The sequence below is a fragment of the Berghia stephanieae genome, chromosome 1 (assembly GCF_034508935.2).
Source record: "Berghia stephanieae isolate SIO BIC M18660-M18661 chromosome 1, UCSD_Bste_1.3, whole genome shotgun sequence".
NCBI lineage: Eukaryota > Metazoa > Mollusca > Gastropoda > Nudibranchia > Aeolidiidae > Berghia > Berghia stephanieae.
Window position 1 is genome coordinate 58,259,554 of NC_088360.1, and position 19,043 is coordinate 58,278,596.

The 19,043-nt window shown below is 37.6% G+C and overlaps 1 protein-coding gene across 2 annotated transcripts in view; it reads left to right on the forward strand.

Annotated features, from left to right (window-relative positions):
- LOC144978275 (uncharacterized) overlaps positions 1-18,798 on the forward strand; it is a 32,567-nt gene extending 13,769 nt beyond the window's left edge. For both annotated transcript variants that reach the window (XM_078924125.1, XM_078924134.1), the window contains exons 5-7: positions 9,836-10,201; positions 13,419-13,680; positions 17,143-18,798. In XM_078924125.1, the coding sequence (XP_078780251.1) occupies positions 9,836-10,201; positions 13,419-13,677 (625 nt within the window). In that variant the 3' untranslated portion in view covers positions 13,678-13,680; positions 17,143-18,798. The remainder of the gene's footprint in view (positions 1-9,835; positions 10,202-13,418; positions 13,681-17,142) is intronic.
- Positions 18,799-19,043: the final 245 nt, after the last annotated feature.

The window sequence follows — 19,043 nt, forward strand, 5'->3', positions numbered from 1 at the left end:
TACTACAACCACCACCACATCACCATCACTACTACTGCAATCACCACCACTACATCGTCATTACCACTACTACTGGAACCACCACCACCACATCATCATTACCGTTACTACTAGAACCAACACATCATCACTACCACTAATACTACTACAACCACCACTACTACGAATACTACTACAACCACCACCACATCATCATCACAACCATGACCACTATCATCACATCATCATCACTACAACCACCATCACCACCACATCATCATCACTACCACTACTACTACAAGTACCACCACCACATCATCATCATCACTACCACTGCTACTACAACCACCATCACATTATCATCACTACAACGACTACTACTACAACCACCACCACATCATCATTACCATTACTACTACAACCATCACCATCACTACCATTTGTACTACATCGCCATTGCCACCACCTCAACATCACTACCACCACGACTACAACCGCCACCACATCATCATCACTACAACTACTACTTCAACCAGCACCACCACCATATCATCATCACTACCACTACAACTATAACATCAACCACTATCACATCTTCATCTCTACCACTATTACTACAACCACCAACACAACATCATCCTCATTACCACCAGTACTACAATCTCTACCATTAGGTTTTGGCACTTTACTTCATTTGAAATAAGGAAACTTTGGGATTGTAATTTGCAATGTGTTTATGTATCATAATATACACTGTAATTCTAATGTTATCTATTTAGAACTATACAATATGTAAACACAATTCCAAATACCATTCCAATTCCTTTTTTTTTTTTTTCGTGTGGGGAAATTCCTCTTTCTGCATTGAAACTCCTGTGAGCGAAATTTAAAGTTGGCGTCTCTGCTTATTTGAACATCGAGAATATAATGGTCCGAGTTTGTGACAAAAATTCAACAACTGTCTTTTATCAATCTTACTCGTATTTCGTCTGTTTGTGTGTCTTTGCCAAATGCATACACTGCACCACAGGCAGGCAGGCAATCCCCATCGGCCCTCAGCTTGACTGGAAATAACTGTTTCCCATCACACACACAGATCTAGGTATATCATTTGGAATGAAATGTGTAAACCTGTTGTCAATACCAATGCGAGTTTTGATTACACTTCTGCTGGCTCCAACTTTCACAAACACTTAATGCTTGATTTTCACATTCATCAACTGCTTCATCAAATGATTTGCATAAAACCATTGTAATCGATTTCAGTCGGCATCACCTTAATGTCTATGTCATCTTGGTCATGTTCATCACTTGAGTCACTGTTTAAGTCAACCAGTGCAACTTCAGACATGTCTCCATCATTAGCTTTGAAAACCTGTTGCTTCAAATCACTTTGTAGAAATGAATGAAAATTTAATTGATGTGACCAACAACATTTTTGAACATTATTGACTACTTTTCTCCAAAGCGCTGAAGCAAACATGTTAATGTTTTCACATTTTTTACATGCACATCTTTTTCTGTCCGTTTTCTCTTGGAGTAACAACCCAAAATGGCTTAAGTCAGTAGAATGAAGAAAATGACACGCAAGAGATGTATCGCTTGTATAAATGTGACATTGTATCACATAATAGTCCTCTTTGTTTCTTGACTTTATTTCTTGTTATAGTATTTCTCTTTCCTTGAGCTAATTTAAAAGTGTCTCTTATTATTTGCTTGACAAAATCTGGAAATTTTGGTGATGTCGTTTCCGAATTTTTCCAAGAGTTTATATTTTTTTGAGGGTCATACCAGTGCCTTCTGTTCCTCAAATGTTTGATGTCTTATAGGAGTGCAAAATGATATTGTAATGTTCTTTTCACTGAATTTTTGCCACCTTTCTTGTTTTTTCTGCTATCTTTCAAAAGTTTTCTACTTTTTGATCGGGGTGTCAAGGGAAGTTTGTGTTTTTTTTTAATGACCTGTCCAAGCGCATTTTGTACTTTTCGGAATGAGAAAGAGGGGAAGACAGCCTTTTCACTTCTTCAAGCCTTTGTTTTTTCAACATTAAGGTTTCATTGGCTGTTTTAGTAGCTTGATATCTTTGACGAGAGACATACTGGAGTGGAGATTTTGAGTGTGAGCAGTGATGCCAAAACTCAGGTCTGGAGCCAAAAATTCCGGGCTCCGGGCAACTTCCTTCAAATTCCGGCAAGCTCAATTTGCTCTCCCCCCCCCCCCCCCCCCCACCCCTTTCCAACTACCACATCATCATCATTGCCACTAGTATTACAACCATCATCACTACCACTACTACTGCAACCATCATCATCGGTACCACAACTACTACTGCGACCACCACCACATCATCATCATCATCACTACAACTACCATCACCATTACAATCACCACCACATCATCACTACAACCACCAACTACTACAACCACCATCACCACATCATCACTACCACGACTACCACTACTGCTACAACCACCAGCATCGCATCATCACTACCACCACTACTACAACCACAACTACCATGTCATCATCACGACCTCTACTACTACTAGGCAGTTTAGTGAAAATTTCAAATTATAAAGAACTTCTTTAAATTGGTATTAACAGAAGCAGCTTGCTGTGCTTATTCCAATGCTTTTTAAACTTTTGAGATATCTCAATTGGTTCAAGAGTTATGGATTTTTAAATGAATATTTTTCGGGGTTCAAAACGGCCAATTTTACCATTGCAAAGTTGTGACGAGTTCATGACAACACAAGTAATAACAACTGCCTATGAAGACGTAACTTCGTCAAAAATGGACGGATTTTGATGAATTATAAATCAAAATATAGGTAGAATTCTATTCTTTCATTATAAACTGGATTTTGCTTTTATTGTCTTCTTTCTTCCTTTGGTGGTCATGAATAGGCATAACTTGTGAACTACTACTGAGTACGTGAGAATTTGACCTTGAGACTCAGCAATAGCAGCAATCTTCTCCTTGACGTCCTTTAAACATTTGAAAGTATTCATCTGAATCAAAACAAAGTTAAATGAAGCAAAATATGAAAAGGAATAATATTTTGGAGTGAAAAAGATATATATTGGATAATTCCTTGTTGCCTAAGTATGAAAAGTGAGGGCTTGAAGGAAGTCAACACACTATAATTAAAACAAACTGTAGGTAAATCCGTTTTAATTATTTTATTTTTTTAAAATAAAATAAATGGGACTCTCAAAGAACTGTAAACAAACCGAACGTTAAAACGTTTTAAATGACTGACTGGTGGACCAAAAGTGGCTGTTGACAGTTAAAATTCACCGAGAAAAGGACGGTCATCATACGACATGACCGCCCCCGCCCCCCCTTCCCCATTAAAAAAAAATCCAAAACAGATAAACCAAAGGTGATGATGGGGGGAGGACGTGTGTGTGGATGGGGGGTCTTGGCTCAGCTCTTCACTTTTAGGACTCCAGTACAGATATTTATTCAATATTTACCATGGGGGCCACACAGACTAGTTTCAATCGTAAACAAAGATGGCGGAATTTCGACTCCCATGGCAACCATTATTTTTATTTTTTTCGTACTTTTACTTCAATAAACAAATAAGAATGAAAATAAAAGAATAAAATGCTCTTACATGAAAAAACATTATGAAACCAAAAAGTTAATATCAATAATAAGCCAATAAAGGAGGGAGAGCGTGGTGTTTGATCAGCAGCTACCGTGGGTCCAAAGGTCAGCTACAGCGTGACGTCACAGCCACTGAATGCCGGCTCAGTTGAGCGGTAAGTCTAAAATCGTGTTTTTTTTGCGGAGAGTTAAACAATTCGTGCGTCGAGTTTAATTCTTACATATCTTGTTTCATTCAAATATTTAATAGTTGAATTTTATGTCTCCGAAGTTTAAATACTGTCGTCCAATGGGTTTTTATGTTCTTAAGCTTTAAAAATTGCATTGATTTCAAAAGAAAATAACTCGAGTTATAGTGATCCGATCGACTTCAGAAAAAGACTGTTTCGTAGTTTAGCTTCTCCTCTTCAAAAAGATGTATCTGAAGTGGTAGTACGATCCGAAAACGAAACAAAAATTGCATTTGTTTCCGACCACTCCCGCAGGTCGCTTCCACGGCCGGTCACAAAAACTCAATGGGTGGCTGATCGCCGATTCAGCCAGCGACTCGCAATCTCGCTAAACTGCCTACTACTACAACCATCACCACATCATCATCACTGCCACTACTACTACAACCACCACGATCACATCATTACTACTACAACCACCACAACCACATCATCATTACTACTTCTACTACAACCACCACCACCACCACATCATCACTACCACTACTACTGCAACCACCTTCACTACATCATCATCGCTGCAACTACCACTACTACTACAACCACCACCACCACATCATCAGTACCACTACTACTACAATACCACCGCCACCACATCATCATTACCACTGCTACTACAACAGCCACCACCACCACATCATCACTACCACTAATACTGCTACAACCACCACCACATCATCATAGCTACCAATACTACTACAGCCACCACTACAACATCATCATCACGACTACTACTACTACTACAACCACCACTACAACATCTTCATCACGACCTCTACTACTACAACAATCACCACCACATCGTCATTACCACTACTACTACAACCACCACCATCACATCATTACCACGACTACTACAACCACTACCATCACATCATTACTACTACAACCACCACAACCACATCATCATTACTGCTACTACTACAACCACCACCACCACCACATCAATCATCACTACCACAACTACTGCAACCACCATCACCACATCATCATCACTGCAACTACCACTACTACTACAACCACCACAACCACATCATCATTACTGCTACTACTACAACCACCACCACCACATCATCACTACCACTACTACTGCAACCACCATCACCATATCATCATCACTGCAACTACCACTACTACTACAACCACCACCACCATATCATCACTACCACTACTACTACAATACCACCACCACCACCAGATCATCATCGCTGCCACTACTACTACAACCACCACTACAACATCATCACCACTACCATTTGTACTACCACCACCACATCATCATCACTCCACCACTACTACAGCCACCACCACATCATCATCACTACCACCACTACAACCACCACCACATCATCATTACTACCACGACTACTGAAACCACCACCACATCATCATCGCTACCACTACTACTACAAGCACCACCACCACCTCATCTTCATCACTACCACCACTACTGCTACAACCACCACCACCACATCGTCATCACTACTACTACTACTACTACTATTACAACCACACCACCACTACCACATCATCATCATCACTACTACTACTACTACAACCACTACAACATCATCATCACTACCACTACTAATACAACCACCACACACTACTACAACCACCACAACCACATCATCATTACTGCTACTACTACAACCACCACCACCACCACATCAATCATCACTACCACAACTACTGCAACCACCATCACCACATCATCATCACTGCAACTACCACTACTACTACAACCACCACAACCACATCATCATTACTGCTATACTACAACACCACCACACATCATCACTACCACTACTACTGCAACCACCATCACCATATCATCATCACTGCAACTACCACTACTACTACAACCACCACCACCATATCATCACTACCACTACTACTACAATACCACCACCACCACCAGATCATCATCGCTGCCACTACTACTACAACCACCACTACAACATCATCACCACTACCATTTGTACTACCACCACCACATCATCATCACTCCACCACTACTACAGCCACCACACATCATCATCACTACACCACTACAACACCACCACATCATCATTACTACCACGACTACTGAAACCACCACCACATCATCATCGCTACCACTACTACTACAAGCACCACCACCACCTCATCTTCATCACTACCACACTACTGCTACAACCACCACCACCACATGTCATCATACTACACTACTACTACTACTATTACAACCACACCACCACTACCACATCATCATCATCACTACTACTACTACTACAACCACTACAACATCATCATCACTACCACTACTAATACAACCACCAGCACCACATCATCACGACCAGTACTACTAGTACTAGAACCACCACCATCACATCATCAATACCACTACAACCACCACCACATCATCAATACCACTACAACCACCACCACATCATCATTACCACTACTACTACTACCACCACATCCTCATCACTACCATTTGTACTACACCCACCATCACCACCACATCAACATCACTACCACCACTACTACAACCACTATACCTCCACCACATCATCATCACCACCACTACTACTCCAGCCACCACCACCATTTCATCATCACTACCACTAACAACAACCCTATCACATCTTCATCATCACTACCATTATTACTACAACCACCAACACCACATCATCCTCACTACCACCAGTACTACAATCTCTACCATTAGGTTTTGGCGCTTTACTTCATTTGAAGTAAGGAAACTTTGGGATTGTATTTGGCATTGTGTTTATGTATCATAGTATAATTCTTATCAGTTATCTATTAGAACTATACAATATGTAAACACAATACCATTCCAATTCCTTTTTCTTGTGTGCGGAAATTCCTCTTTCGGCATTGAAATTCCTACGAGTGGTGTCTGAAACTCCTGTGAGCCAAATTTAAAGTTGGCGTCTCTGTGTGTGGATGGAGTGTAACTATCAGATCAAGATTTTGCTGTTTCCGGTTTGTAGCGTGTGTGTTGTAGTTTTTTATCCAATTCTTTCTCTGTTTGTATTGTTCTCTTGGTGTCTTATCTTTTATGTACTTTTTCTTTCCACTCGATTTGTCGCTCTGATAATTGTCTTGTTCTATTTTAGGATTAACAGCACATCGAATAGGATCTCCATCTTGTCTTTGATGGTAAAGTCGTTGCTCTCGGCTGACGTCATGGCTTTTTTGGCCTTTGTGATAAGAAAACAAAATAAAACAATCGTTACAACAAAGCTATGACCCTTGAAAAAGAACAGTAATATCAAGTTACATTTCACCACCCTCATTCCTGTTACAAAACAAGGTATAACATGAAATAAAGTCAAGAAACAAAGAAGACTTATGTGATAGAATGTCACATTTGTACAAGCGATACCGGGCCGTTAAAATCATAGTAATCATCTATAATGTATCTGAGCCTAACAGGCAACAAACTATGTTTGGACATTAGGCATTTGATACTGGCAAGGTAACTTTGCACTAAAAATAGTCTTTCAGCAATGGAAGAAATTAATATGTATACAATAAAAATTGTTTTTAGTGGTAACTTTGTAACCATGAATGTTACCACTTTAATGGACATAGGCTTGTAACACTTCAGTGGTTTACAAAACACTTCACCAAACACATCCTTATGAAACAAAAGAGTGGCCGAGTGGTTACCGACTGGGAGGTACGAGGTTCGAAAATCCCCACAACCATAGAGTGGTTTCCTTAATCAAGGAAATTAATTCCAGTTGCTTCACTTTGCTTCACCCAGGTGCATATTATGGTACCAGTGCTGTTGGGGAATGTAATTTGCTATAGACCAACGTCGTATTCATAAGTTAAATGTCTGACTCATGCTACAGAAACAGGGATAAGCTCCGGTTCTATAGGCCATTGTGCTCCAAAGGACTTAGTTACAATAAAACGTGTTCTTTATTTTATTAAAGTCCACATTACTCATTCCGGTTATGTTTTCTTCATTCCTGTTACATCCCTCATTCCTGTTACAAAACAAGGTGTAACAGGGATGAGTTTGTCATCGCTTCGATTCATACTATCACTAAAATATGCTTTACTCCAACATTAAAGTATGACTATTATTTCGAGCCTTTTAAAAGCTGTATACTGATACTTTTTATTTTTGATACAATTTCTAATTTAAATAACAAGCCCTGGTAACAGGAATGAGGGTCATGGTCTAATGTTGAACATTACTCACCATTCTTGAAGCGGTTTTGATCTGGAAATCACACTGGATGAAAAAACCATGTGTTTGTAGTATCGGCCATGATGGAAACGGGGCATCTATTGCGAGAAAACATCGTTTGTTGCACTTCTATTGTTTAGAGGATTTTAATTGGTTAATTTTCACTGCTGTTACAGGAATGAGTTAACCCCTTGGGGACAAACTTTAGTAATATATAATGAAACTTTTAAAAGTCTGATTGTTACAAACTTTTATGAGGTTGTTAGAAGATGGCAATTGCATCAGCTGTATTCATAGTTGTATACAACAAGACACTCCATTTTGTTAAGAATTCGACTTCTAGCCATTATCCAAAAAAAAGGACAGGGTATTTTCCTCTATCCCCGTCAATACAATACATCATATCTATCCTGAATCTCTCTCAATTTTTGTTTTTTATGTTTCATACAAGGTAGTAATGTGTAGTGAGACTGTGTAAGTATTTGCTAACAATATATGTATCTAATATTTCAAAGAGCCAATTATCGTCACAGGACAGGAATTTGGCAGTTTTTTTTTTTTTAAAGGCCGATATATGTTTGAATGGAGCTGAACTGAAGTGAAATGGCAGTTCTGGTTTCTGGGTTCTTGGGAGGGAAACCCATGGATTTACTAATAATTGCTCTTATGGATGTTAAATGAGGAGCTGCAGTAGAGAACAGTTCTTGTACAAGGCAAATAGGCATGGTTTAAAATATTATATCTATTATGGGAAATGTTGATTAGATTCAGAAAAAAATACGATTTAGAAGAGAGAAAAAATACATCTAAAATGTGGTCCAATTTTTACAACATATGATTTTTGACTGGTGGACTTTGGTGGACACCCTGATCATACATCTTGCCACAGTTAAGGGAAGCTCAAATTTCTGTTTGGATTTGACATTCAAGTTGTTTCTGTTGTATTTAAAGTAATTTTATTTACATCTTGGAGTTGAGTATAAAATTTTTATATCTATTCACTCCAATCATTTATCAATGAATCCATGCAGCATTTTTACATAACCATTTTCAGGCCTGTTAAACTTTCATGCAGGGCTTTTCAAAGAAGTTCTTTAATTTTTGACAAATCTATTTTAATTTTTTTATGTGCTTACAATACAATTCTAATTAGAACTCTTGTTTTCTTAGTAAAAGGAGGGTATGCAGGCCCGCCTACTCGAATTTTACTTTTTGTGGGGGGTAAAATATAGTAGCTGTCACCATGTCCGCAACTTTGCACTTAACATTTTTTCTCAGGTGTATAAGACATTGTTGCACCCTTTGAGAGGCTTTATATTGAAGTAAAGAGAATGTAATTATGAAGTTTGAGCCAAATATATGTAGTTCTGCAACTTTTTATTTTTCTGTTGGCAAGTTTATGTAATGTAATAGATTTAATTCCCTGTAATGCAGTATGAGATAATGTGATACTGATTATTTCGTGTTTTTATACTTACTCAACACATATTGATGAAACTTGACGGTTCCAAAACTTGTAAATTTGAATAATTTACATTCTGAAATGGTTACGGCAAGGCAACAAAAGTAGGCAGTTAACCTTGAAAAGTCAGTTTTCAGCTGAATTTTTGTTCTTATGCTAGTTATCATGATTTTTACCATAACCTTTTCATTAAATTCCTCCATGAAACGAATAAATAATTTTTATTTCTTTATCGGTTATTCTCCAAATATTCTTCCAAGCTGATATCTATTTGTTTTTAATCCCCATCTGACAATATGGATTAAACTTAATCGTCATTTTTCTCTTGTTTTAGTGGTCGTGGTGGCAGTGGCCCACGGGGACGACCTTATGGCCCTCCCCCAGCCAGAGACTTCAGGGATTATGACAGATATGCATATCCTCTACCGCCTATGCCACTAGATCGTTATGACCCATATTATCGTCTCTTCATGGAGAGAGAGGCTTACTACAGTAGGATGGGCCCAGAACGTGGTGGGCGGGACAGATACCCACTCCCTCTTCCTCGTGATCGATTAGCTGATAGATATCCTGCAGCAGACCCACGAGACCGTCTTCCACCAAGATCTTTTCTTGAGGAGAGAGCACGAGCTTTGCCTGAAGCTTACCTCAGGGAGAGAGATCCACTTTCTTCAAGACCACCTCCAGAATACTATGACAGGTAGCATTGAGAATCTGTTTCTTTCATCGATTAAAATTGAATGGCAGAAGGTATTGGGGGAGTTTTAAGAAAAGAAAAATAGAAATTATAGTCATCATTTCACGGATGCTAAATCGTCAGCGGGCAGGCTTTTTGTCAAGCCAGAATGACACTTTGTTTTGTTTTTTTCCATTTACCCAAGAAGCCAAAATTCCGATATGGAACTAAAGATACATCACTATTACAACTTCTACACACACCACCACCAAATCACTATCACTACTACTATAACCACCACCACAACCAAATCATCATTGGGTGACCCCCCACCCCCCTTTTTTTTTTTTTTCGCCATGGCACAAAGCACATTACTCGGCTATTACATTATTACGCGATTGCAAGACAGTTGGATGGCATGATGAGTCCATTAATGCCAGGGGGTTATAGGATACCTATGGTGTGGTAAAAAGTAATATTTTCTTTGATTGAATTGACACAATAAATAAATATAATCTAACATGCTATTCATATTGCACCATAATCATTACAACTACAACTACCACAATCACATCATTATTACCACTATTGCTACAACTGCCGCAATATCATTATCTACCACCACTACTACAACCATCACCATAACATCATTATCTCTACTTGCCACCACATTATCATCACTACCACCACTACTCCAACTACCAGCATCACATGATCATCATACCATTATTTCAACCACCACCACATCATAAGTATCTCTACCAACTACAGAGCTATTTGTATATTTTCATTAGACATCATCTGGTTTAGTAATAGATATAGTGATAAATCATTATTGTCCACAAAATGGATTTTAGAGTTGTGCTTGATGTGAAGAAAAAAATGTTGATGTGGTTGGTGACATATTTTTTAAAACTCTGTTCTGTCAATAACAGATTCAATTTTGTATGCAGGAATTCCTGTTTCCCTTTGAAATTCTCCTGCTCTTGGTTAATGTATTAAGTATTTAAAAACAAACTCAAGCGGGAAAGAAGATAGATATCAAAACTTTCACCAAGATAACAGACATGGAAGCAATAGGTCAGAGGTTTATGAATCGCCCCTGTTGACTGTTTTTCCTGGCACTGTGACATTTACATTTATGATTTGACCGCCCATGAGCTTAAAATAGAAGAAATAAAACAATGTATAGCAAAGATTCAACCAGCATGAAATCCTTGCTCCAACTTCTGTGGCTCCCATAGTGGGCAGGGTAATACATATTGTTTCTTGTCTATATCAGTTTTCCAACTTGCTTTCTGTCATTGTCTTGGAATGGGGTTACTTGGTTTTGTCCTGGCCCTGGCTGGGAGGGAAACAGTCGAAGTAATAGTTTTGGGAGATGTTTTTTTCCCCTAGAAATCATCTCTCTGTTATGCACTGCATCATGTTTTATTTACATGTTATATATGTTTTGTAAAAAATTGAGTGTTCCTCTTACTGGGGGGCCTGCAGAGCTGCCAACCTACTGCAAAAAATGCGGAATTGTACGCATTTTCAGTGATTGTACGCTTGTACACATTTCCCCCAAGATTGTACCCATTTTTAGTGTGCAGAGTCACTTCAGTTTTCTTTAGTTGTTATTCATATTATATTACTAGCCTATTGAGAAACCTTGGTGACTAAGTGGATATTCATATATTTTTTGACCAATTATGATCTTCATGCTGGGAGGTAGAATCCTGAAAGGATTGGATTATAGTCTTGGGAACATCATTGTTGCTGCAATTGAGCTTGTGTGGTTTGACTTTATGTAATTATACCTTCCTCTTACTTTCACAATGGTTAGTTTCCATCGATTTCAGAATTGTACCCATTTTTATGAAATCTCCCCCATTTTGGGGTCCTATTGTACACATTCTCACCAGATGGGGTTGGCAGCTCTGGGCCTGTGCATGTGTCCGGATGAGACTTTTAGGTAATCTCAAACTAAGTACAATGATTGTCTGCTTTTGGAATTTACATTTGTTCCCTATTTGTACCATTCCCCTTTGTCTTTTCTTGTGTGCTTTTATTTGTAAATCTAGAGTTTTTTTCTATCCTGTTTTCTTCCTTTTTACTGGCACTGATATGACCTGTGTTGCAAGTGCTGTAAACCCGTAACAAAAAAAAAAACAAAACAAACTTTATTTCTGGGTGGGGTTCCTGACCTCCCATAGTGGGCAGGGATGCACTTACTGTGTCTTCTATCCCCCTTTATCTTCTTTCCACATGCTTTCTGTCTTTGTCTTGGGATGAGATTACTTGGTTTTGTCTTTTCCCTGGTCGGATGTCCTTGCTTAGAGGGAAACAGTCAAATATATAGATAGTTTTTGGAGATGATATTTTTTTCCTTGTAAATCATCTCTCTTTTATGCACTGTATTATGTTTTGTTTACATATTATATAGGATTTGTCAACATTTGAGTGTATTCCTCTTAGTATGGGCCTGTGCTTGTGTCTGGATGAGACTTTTATGTGATCTCAAACTAAGCACTTCAATAGTGTGCTCTTGGAATCTACATTTGTTTCCTATTTGTAAAAATTCCCTTTTGTCTTACCATTTCTTGGGTGCTTTAGTTGTAATTCTTGAACTTTTTACTATCCCATTTTCTTCCTTTTTACTGGCGCTGCTATGACCTTATGTGTTGCAAGCGCCGCAAAACCCTTAAAAACAAACTTGGATTTTCAGGTCATGAAAAAAATGTAAAGGATTTCGTGGCAACCTGAGAAAACCCAAATAAAACCAAATCAACAATTAGGAGCAATAACCTTTGTCATATATATATTATATTACTTTTCTATAGCTTTTTTATAGTGCAATATCCACAACTGAGTGTAATGAGTAAAGAATATTTTCTAAGGACTCAACTATGCACTGCCTAGACCTTCCGATCCTAAGGTAAGTGTCATGCCACAAGACTAAGTGGCCATGTATAACCAATGCCCACAGACAGAATGCTGACAAGAAGCTCAATCTCTCTCTCTCTCTCTCTCTCTCTCTCTCTCTCTCTCTCTCTCTCTCTCTCTCTCTCTCTCTCTCTCTCTCTCTCTCTCTCTCTCTCTCTCTCTCTCTCTCTCTCTCTCTCTCTCTCTCTCTCTTTTTTTTTTTTCTTTTTTTTTTAAATGTCTGTTGTCGTGGAATGGAAAACCATTGGAGATCTGTTGGGTTTTTTTTTCCTTCCTTCATTAAAAAGCTGTTCATGAATGTGTTTATTTTCAGAAAAGCTGCCATGGCTGGCCCAAGGGTTGGAGCTGATGCTTTAAGTAGTGCCAGAGCTGCCCTTGCAGGTGCTGGAGGCGACTTCTTCCGCGGCGGACTAGACAGAGTAGGTAGTGCTGGAGGGGGTCTCGGTGTTGTTGGGAATGGACCAGCTGATTATCTTGGTCGCCAAAATGGAAGGCAGAATGGACCGATGGGTGGAGGTGGTAGACCTGGTGATAGTCAATCATCTTTTGCTAACGATGGCATTTTCTTTTAAAAGGTAAGATTGTGTATGCATTCATGCCTATAGAATGTCACTTTTTTTCTTTTTCTTTTTTTCTTTTTCCTTCACCTGGTTTAATTGTAGTAATTGTGTACCATTTTCCTTTTCTTATGCGTATTGCTTTCTGTTCTTGTGTTTCGATTACTAGGTCATGATTGTGATGTGCTACTCAACTCAGATATTGTGTAAGGGTAGATAGCATTTGATTTTTCATACTTAAGAAACAAATATAAAAAAATAGTTGAGCTATATCCACTAAACTAAACGTGCTCAAAGTGCTTTACAACAGCAACATGTAACATAAAGAATATAAATACCATTCATAAATTAGTGGAATTATGTGACCAATCCTGTTTCAACAGACTAAATGATATCTTGAGGGATGAAAGTCACCCTTTGTACAGTCTCTCAAATGTTTCAAATGGGTGGGGTTCCAACCTAGTTGGCAGGGAGGTACTTGCTATCTCTTCTATCCCCATTATATTTGTTATTTTTAATGTATATTGCAAGCATTTGAGTGTATTCCTCTTTGTTGGATTTTGCGCTTGTATCCGGATGAGACTTATACTTATACGTGATTTCAAACTAAGTACATTGATGGTATGCTCTTGGAATCTACATCTGATCCCTGTTTGTTCTCAGTTCCCCTGTGTCTTACTTTTTCTTGGGTGCTTTAATTGTAATTCTAGAACTTTTTACTATCCCATTTTCTTCCTTTTTACTGGCGCTGATATAACCTAAATGTGTTGCAAGCGCCGTAAAACCCTAAGAATAGGTACCACAAAGTGATTTTTCAAATGCAGTATAGCTCTTTTTGCGTTACACAGTCAGATAGAATACAGCAAAACTAGAACTTCAGTCTTTAAATCATCAAAATCGGACAAAAATTTTAAAAGTTATGAATTTTTAAATTTATTTTTGGACTCCAACAATAAGCGACAATTTTCAAACAGCATAAAAGACAATGTTCACAACAAGATTGCAAAAAATATATGGGAATAAACTAATAACTGTAAACATATTCATATTCTATACAACTTTTTCTATCCATATACATAATTTCAAAGGTATACAGTGAAAGGTAAAAATTTTATACCCATGTCAATTCGAGAGAAATTAGTTCGGACTTAGTCATTTTTTACGAGAAATCAGCATCTCCTATCAAATACTGGAAGTTCGCAATGCTACTGTGCAATGAAATTCACTCGTAAACTGGTGAAACTTCTCGGACTTGTTCAATGTGTACTGAAATTTGATCTTATTTTTTTTTACTGTGATTGTTTAATAAAAAAGTATTGAAATGCAGTGGCGAAGTTGGCGAAAAGCTCCATTTCGCAGAATGTCCACAAAAATACAAATATCGAATAATTGACCATAACTTTGAAACCAATGCTCAGAATACCTTGAAACTTGCTATGTCTATGTATTTTCATGCACTGAATTCAAATCTGATGCTTACAAGTACATAAAAACACATATTGGGATAAAATTTTACATTTTGAGGGTAAAATTAACGCGAACACGCCACAGATGAATCACGAGCATCAAATAACACAGCGTAAAAATCTTCTCAGTTCATGGAACGGAATGAAACTTTGCTTGCATATACAATACGATGCTCTGATATCAAATACCAAGCTCAATTACAAATAAAGCTCATATAATGACGACTTGACTTAGATGCCTTTCGCGTCTCGACCGAAAGATCGGGTCGCCTTGGCTGTTTCCAGTATTTCCTGTGTGAGGTGTCTCCAATATTGCCGGTCCTCTGCTAGGGTTCTCAGATTTTCAAGGTCCCCTGCCGTTATGAGACATGCTTTGTCCAAGTGTTGTGAGGTTTTTGTTTAGGATCACAGGGAGTGTTGTGATCGGTCTTCCTCTGAAAAGGTTCCCGTGTTTTTGGAAGTATCCCGACATGGCTTGGTTAGCTGGTATGTTTTTGTCCCTGCGTAGTATGTGACCGCTAGAGCATCATATCCAGTATCTCCTGTAATAAGAAGCAAAATACCTATGAAAAAATATTCAAGGTGACTTATGGTATGAAATGTTTATAAATAAATTGAAAGAATCCCATCTGTATCGAAGCAAAACAATTCGTTGACAACAAACCGGAAGTCGCCTGTCGATTTCGTTGACTTGACTCGGCATACCCGGTTGAAAGGATAATAAAGTTACTAAGGTGATAAAATAAGAAAGATTGTCATTTTTCAGTTTTAAAACGATACCTTACTCTAATAAAAAAGTTGGTTAGGTCAACCAAGGCCTAATAACCTATCGAGAACAGCGTAAAGTAGCGAATCGAGGACAACAAAGTTAGGCTGTTCCATAGCTGTGCTTACTCCCACTGGCAAAAAAGGAAAATGGAACGTAATATTTGATATAATTAATCTTGGTAATTAAACTGCATTTAATTTTATTAACAAAAACACTTACTTAGCACAGACATTGGGTCAGTATCCTTTTTGAGAGTCTTTTTTTCACAGTCCGTTGAGTCGGACCGCAGTTCACGACCAGCCGGTAGATCTGCATCGAGTTCAACGATTGGAATGGCAGCCATAGTTCAGAAGTCAGGAGAACGGTATAATATAGGGTGTCGTTGCGTTCAAATCGCTGTCGCTGTGATTTTGCTTTTAACTTTTAATAAATATGTTTTTGTAGATGAAAAATTTGTCTTTCTGATGGTGTAACACAAGCCAAGGTTTATATTCGGCGTCGGGTGAAAAATTAGAGCTTTCGCTTTCACAACGATATTTTGACGGCTTCGCGGATATAAATCTTAGCTTGTGTTACATGTTTGTAAAGCTTAATTCCCGCTCTTTTCAGTGGTGAAAACCGTAAGTCTCTACGACACACACAGCTAAAGCGCGACCAGTTTGTTTACAACCACTGCAATCCGGTGCGTGGTTCACCCGCCGATATCGTAACGAAAAAGTTAGAAAATTAAGCTGTTCATTCTAGTAATTGCCGAAAAACAATACAGCGTAACAAAACAACATTTACAAATTATTAAAGAGTGAACTTTGAAGTTTATACAGATATAAATTTTCTTTTCCTTTTATTAATATCTTTATAACAACGATTTGTTGAAAAAGCCCAACTTACTACACTTCGACGGGCTTACGATAGATTTTCAACCGATTCATTGCGTGACTTTGCGGTACCTACTAAGAAACAAACAAACAAATGTTTCAAAGAGGAGTAACCAACTCCTGTTTATAAAAATAAAGACAGAGTCACAGGAAATCCTTCGCCCCTCAAGATTTACAGCACTGGTCCTGTGTCTTAATGCTCTTTGGAAAGACTGGCTATCTTCAGTTGAGATGCAAATTGGGAACTTTTTTCTTTTTCTCTTTTTTTTATTTTTTTTATTGGTGTTTGTTTTGTATATTCCAGATTTCTCATGCATTATTTTTTATTGTCCTGGCATTTTCATGACCTCATTCTTTGTATCTTCCTCAGCCACAGTGAGATTGTCACATCACATCAAACATCAAATCTTCAGATGACATCTAGATTTTGTACATATTTATCAGTTGATCCCACAATTTTATATGATGTAAAAGCTTTATTTACTTAACCCATTACCAATCAATGTATTTTATTTCAACTGCTACAACATAATGCAACCTTATTCTACTCAATGTGCAAAAGGTTGTTTTTAGAATAAGTGGGTGGACAGTTCTGAGTAGTTTCATGGGTTTCATGCTTTGATTACATTTGGAGAAATTTAAAACCTTCAACAAACCAGCCTTTGATTTTAATCTGGTGTCTTAAATCACTTGATATCGTATTTGTGGGATGTTCATTCCAACTTTTTTTTTGGGTTGTGTGTTGTTTTTATTTATTGTTTTAAATTGAGATCATAAAAATAGGGGGAGGGGGGAATCCATTGTAATCAAATTTGATTTTTAGAGAGATGCAAAGGGGGGGGGGGGGGGTTCTGAATTAAGATAATTATTAATGCAGGGAGCATTGATGATATTGTCAAGTCAGTATTCACATTTTTGCTTTGGTTGTGTAGATAATTGTATGCAGATAGTTAATATTGATATTCTTGGGGTGCAGAATCAAATGCATATGTGCACAGATTACACCAATGATCCAGGGACAATGCAATTTGAGGGGTGGAATAGAAGGTTAAAAAAAACCCAACCGGTCTTTGAATTAAATATCGATGTGCGCATTAATCTATTACACATATTGACTAGTAATGGGTTAACCATTGTTGGACAGTTGTAATTTTATTTAATGGTAATTTTACAAATGACTGTACCAGATGGCCCAAATAATGGAAACCCAAAGAGAGCTCTATTATAAGAAAAACTATAACAGATATAAGGACAAAATATGTATAGACGAAAAGAGTTTCAATTCAGATTTATTTTGTGAAATGTATACAACATATGACACTCTAGACTTGAGAGCACGTTTTATATGCTTTTCTTTTCTCCTAATTTGCAAATTTTTAATCTGTATTAAAAAATCATCACATTCTGGCATTATTCCACATGGATTATCTTAACTTGCCTTTTTCAGATGTGATAAATCAGTAAATGTTTTATGCATCATGGAATTTTTAAAGTATCTCCATATGAAGAGTTGACATTTATCAAGATCCAGGCTAAGACTTGCTCATCTCGTTGTATTATGGGCAGCAGACCCATCTTGTGATTGTTGCTGCAATACTCACCGAAATTTGTTCAATATGCCAATGTAACACTCGGTGCTCAGTTATTGTTTTCATACATAAAAAAGAAAGGCCCAATTACCCCTTGAAATCTTTATGTGCACCAAACAGTTATGTTTTTCTTCAGCCATTCAGTTCTCTTTCATCTTTTCAACAGATTTGAGAACCCTATTTAAATTTATCTGGTTACATTTCCATTTATCCGGATATATCAGTGTACTTCCATCCAAACTGGTTATCAAACACGAGTTATTTTTTGGGGGTTTCTTTTTTTTTTTTTTTTTTTGTGTTTCCATTATTTTTTTTTCTGTCAGAAGTTCATGTAACTAATTCAATGTTTTAAATCTTTAGTTTGGTTGTAATTCTTTGTTTTATTGTTTTAAGTAAATATGCTACTGATCAATAAACGTTGTTGTAAAATGATAAAAGAGCATTTCTTTTTATTTAATTATATGACTTTTATGCATATTCTGATTCTTAGGTGGTATACTTATTTTCCATTCTGAATTACTCGGTGGTGTCCTCCCACAGTGGGCAAGGAGGCACTTGTCTTCTAACCCCCTTCTATCTGTTTTCCAATTTGCTTTCTGTCTTTGTCTTGGAATGGAATTACTTTGGTTTTGTCCTGGCTGTGGTCGGAGTACATGGCTGACAGGGAAACAGTCAGATATAG